This window comes from Labrus bergylta, chromosome 5, assembly GCF_963930695.1.
Source record: "Labrus bergylta chromosome 5, fLabBer1.1, whole genome shotgun sequence".
Classification (NCBI taxonomy): domain Eukaryota; kingdom Metazoa; phylum Chordata; class Actinopteri; order Labriformes; family Labridae; genus Labrus; species Labrus bergylta.
In genome coordinates, this window is record NC_089199.1 from 16,738,901 (window position 1) to 16,743,216 (window position 4,316).

General features: G+C 39.7%; 1 protein-coding gene across 1 annotated transcript; it reads right to left on the reverse strand.

The window, feature by feature from the left end:
* Nucleotides 1-472: 472 nt before the first annotated feature.
* On the reverse strand, nucleotides 473-3,998 carry LOC109983891 (opioid growth factor receptor-like protein 1). The gene is made up of 8 exons (XM_020633821.3): nucleotides 3,418-3,998; nucleotides 3,079-3,141; nucleotides 2,913-2,951; nucleotides 2,728-2,782; nucleotides 2,490-2,568; nucleotides 2,343-2,409; nucleotides 2,117-2,265; nucleotides 473-2,021 (listed from the first exon to the last, which is right to left on the reverse strand). Exons 1-8 carry the CDS (start codon nucleotides 3,892-3,894, stop codon nucleotides 1,691-1,693), a joined length of 1,260 nt encoding a protein of 419 aa, XP_020489477.2. The 5' UTR covers nucleotides 3,895-3,998; the 3' UTR covers nucleotides 473-1,690.
* Nucleotides 3,999-4,316: the final 318 nt, after the last annotated feature.

Here is a 4,316-nt window from a genome sequence, read left to right on the forward strand (position 1 = left end):
TGTTGATGTTTTTTTTGCTTTAAATACAAATAATCAATTCACATGATGAAGCCGTCGCAGCAGTACACGTTTAAACTTCTTTTTCTAATCTTTTCTCATTCTAACACTGCACGATCGAAGAACAGGCAAAGAAAATGACAGTAAATTCAAAATGTTCTAATATACATTTCCAAGATGAAGCTACATGTTATTCTTGATTGTAAATGTGTGTTAATGATGTGGACAATTTATAATTCCTGATCAACAGAGTCAATAAATCATTCAAAACTAATAAACAGATATTCCACTTTTCCTTACATCTGGTCACATTGCTTCATGTAGCGAATAAACAGGTCATTCAATTGAACTTTTGTAGTGATGACGAGGGCTTGGCCAGTCAGAAACAAATTGTATGATTATAGACAATGTTATGACTGTCACTGAAATAAATGCAAGAGTGAGACATCACTGGCAGGTGCAAAACAACAGGACGTACAGAAGAAGTTCTCTTTATTGTCATATTAACCATAAGTACACTGAGATAACATTTTGTTCCTCTAGGATGGTGACGCCACGAGACAATTAAGAAGAGTTAAGAAAGAGGGTAGGAAAATGAGATTAAATGCAGTGACAAGAAGGTGACTATAAATAGTTACATTAGTAAAGAAAGCAAAGTGGATTCATAACTAAAGAAGTTCACAAACAATTTATTTTATTAATCTTCAAAATAAACCTTGATTTTTACAGTTGCACTTATTCAACATATTTACCAACATAAGGACACTTGTTTTTGTAAAAATCAAAGAATACAATTATAATATCAAGCTTTATTTGTATTGGTCACATTCACAAGAAATGTTGCCTCAAGACACTTTACAAAAAGAGCAGGTCTAAACCGTCATCTTTCATCCCCAATGGAAAACAAGCTGTTTTTTTTAAAGAAATACAAATCTTTGCATAAATCAGTGCTTGATTCAGTGTGTAAAGCACGGTGAACCATTGTATGAACTCCTGAGGAAATTTAGAGGTGACAACTTGTGCAGTATCTGTGTGTATCTTGTGTGTGTCTGCCTCCCCTTCACAGGATAACTCCACAGACTGTAAATATTAAGGATCATTTCTGATAACTGATCCCATCTTCTGTCTTTGATGCTTTAAGTCTCTTAACATTTCCTTAATGTTCATTTTTTCATCTGCATTTATGCAGCACGAGCTCTTTCCTTCTGCTGTAAATGCTTTGTGATCAACAAAGACTGCAGGTGAAAGCCTTTTTGTTGCGACTGCTTTATGCTCTGCCTTCTACTGCTCCAGGCTTCAGACATGTTTTTAGTGTTAAGGTCGTTTCAGTTGATTATGTTCACACTAGAAAAGTACAAAGAATACTCAAACCTGATGGGATGCTTACTGAAAATGGTTGACTTTGAATCTATTGTTGATGCACATGGTTATGCATTATGCTTTTAACTTTGGGCTGGTGCCAAGCAGCTCCAAACATTTCTTGGAGCCAAAAAAGTTGAGTTTTAGGAAACAGTCTGATATCTATTGTGTTCATTTGGCAGTGAAATTCCAGTTTGTGGTTTTACTGACAACCTACAAAAACACAAGTCATTTCTTTCCCTGCTCCTGATCTATAAGTAGAAGAGTTAGTCTGTGGTTTGGATTTGGTGCATTCTACTTTGGCAGTTATATTATCCTCATACTGTCTTCATCTTTATACTTCAGACTCATATCTGTTCATTCCCTTTTGGAGCTCTGACTCTGACCGCCTTGACCACATCAGCTGAATTTTCTTTGGGCACCAGACAAACTCATCTTTACACTTGTAGTTGTCAAAGGCAAACTTGATGAGACTCCTGCGTTCTCTCGTGTCCCTGACAGAAAACATAAAGTAGTTCAGTACACTTTCCTTGACACGTGGGAGTTCTCCATTCAAGAGGGTCTCCTTCAGGAAGAAGTGGACCAGGGGAGCTTGGTAGTGAGGGAACCCCAGGATACCCAGGCACTTCAGGATGCGGGTGATGCGCAAGTTGTTATGAGTGTTACTGCCCGTGAAAACAGTAAAGAAAAAAAAAAGATTAGTTAGATGTTTTTGATGCTTTTAATGAACACATTGCTTGATCATGAATTAAAAGGTCACCAGTTGAGGTTGACGAATCGTTCTCTCCAGTTTCGCGCTCTCTCGACTTCTCCTGTTTTCTCATCACACAAATGAATACCATAGAAGTCCAACATGAGCTTGTAGGACATCAACAGATTGTCCTTTGCAATGTCGCTTTTGCAAAAGTCCTGAAGAAACACAGACATTTACATCAGAATATACAAAGCACTTTGATATGATAACGTTGGTGCATTTGGCTGCTTACATGAATTTCTTCTACTGTCAGTGTACTGGCCATAGAGTTCATGCCTGGCTCTGGCAGTGGGAACAACCTTAAAGAGAGAAATTCAATTACACGTTACAGAAACAAAAACAGATAATTCAACATCACATTTAATATAGAGTAACTTACCATTGAATATAGGTGTGTACATACTCCAGTTCCTCATATCTCCCAAACCAGTCATAATGGAAATCGCTGATATAGACCTCTGATGACAGACATAAATCAACAGAAATGAATCTATTTCTAAACTTTAGTTGGTTGCACAGGTTAAATTGAATGCAGTGATGTTCATTTACACTGCAGTACTTTCTACATTAAATCACATGGTGGAGTGTGTTAAGTGTGTTTGTAACTGTACACCTACTGTCAGGTAGAGTGGCTGTGCATCCCAGGTAGAAATTCAAATTAGGTTTGGCATCCTAAACAATAAAACATAATCACACTTAGACATGATTCTTATACTCTATTTTTGTTTATTTAGGATAGGCCTAGTTACAACAAAGTCACATCATGTGTCACATGGCCTTACAGTTATATAAGTGTACTTACAGATTGTGGCTCGTTCCAACGGTGTGAGTGTCTCTGGTTCTGAGGAGGGGTATAAAAACACGAAGTGTATGTGTGTGAGGGTGGGGTTTACACTTGCACATGACAGGCCACACAGGAAGTGTGTGCAGGTTTAGGTTGTGTGTCCATGCAGTCGTGTGTAACTTACAGGGTAGTCGTGTCTGTAATTCTGCATGTCTCTTGCAGCACTTTGAAATCTGCTGAACTTGGACTGGTAGGATACAGAAAAGAACTGAAGATTAGTTTGAACTCAAAGCAAGTTGTACTTAGCAGGCTCAACAGGAACTACAGGGAATGTTGCCAAGTCACAGCTGGAACAGTGTTGACACATATAAAAACGCCTGCAATCATAATGAGGGCCCGGCCCAACATTAGAGAAGGAATTCCTACAATAGTAGGACATAAGACACTCAATAAGGCCAGGGCCTACTTGAATTTAAAGCATGATACCAAACTGACATCAAGGTTTTGGTGTTTGCCTACTCACAGATGAATGTGCTTGTGGTCGCCAGGTGCTCTTAAAGGGGTCCTCCTGAGTCTCCTCAATCTCCCAGCATGAATCATAGTCACAGTAGAAATCATCTGTGGTCTCAACTCGATACTCTTTGCTGTCAAATTCATCGTCATCGTATCCACTATACTCGGGCTGCTCGGAGCTGGGCTCTGGCTCTGGCTCTGGCTCTGCGGGCCTCTCCCCCCCGGCGACAGCTTCATTTTCAGACTCATGGTCAGATGTCGCTTCGACCCCCTCCTCTATAACTGGCTCCGACAGTTTCTTGCTTGTTCCAGGCTCGTCTCTGGTGCTTCCGCGGACTTTAGACCATCGTTTATTCACAGTAGAGGACCCGACGAACGCACGATGGATTGCAAAGAGACAGCGCAGTGAGAAACACGCGATGTGCCACACGTTGTGCTTTAACCATGCAATAAGACGACAGAGGCGGCTAAAGTTAACCCGGGACATCCTGAGAAACACTTCTCAGACCGAGGCGATGTGATCTGCTCTTAACGCAGCCTGTCGTAGGCTTCGTGAGTAGGTCTGTTTCACTTTCTCTTTCTAAACTTCTCCTCGCTGACTTGACGGGAAATGGAAACTTAAAAAAAAAAAAAAAAAAGAAGAAACCTCAGGCATGAGCACACATACTATGCAAAATAGGGGCTTGAGCACCTGCCCTTTCTTTCTTTCTTTATTGAATTAGGACAGTGCACATTAATCATCAGTAGGCATATATCTGCAAATATAATCAAGGCTATGTAAATGTTCCAAAATTACAAAAGCAAAATTTCATCCAACAGCCTACTAACAAAAAACATTTTTTACTATCACCTCAAGACACCTTACAGGCCAGACTACAGAACAGCATACATAAAAACTCAAAGACAGTT

Bases quoted from the DNA above. Each gene is read 5' to 3' on its own strand.
- LOC109983891 (XM_020633821.3), bottom strand. From the start codon at position 3,894: ATGTCCCGGGTTAACTTTAGCCGCCTCTGTCGTCTTATTGCATGGTTA. The intron at 2,410-2,489 runs GTAAGTTACTCT...TCTCTCTTTAAG, and splicing joins GTACACACCTATATTCAATG to GTTGTTCCCACTGCCAGAGC. The intron at 2,022-2,116 runs GTGACCTTTTAA...TTTCACGGGCAG, and splicing joins CGATTCGTCAACCTCAACTG to TAACACTCATAACAACTTGC.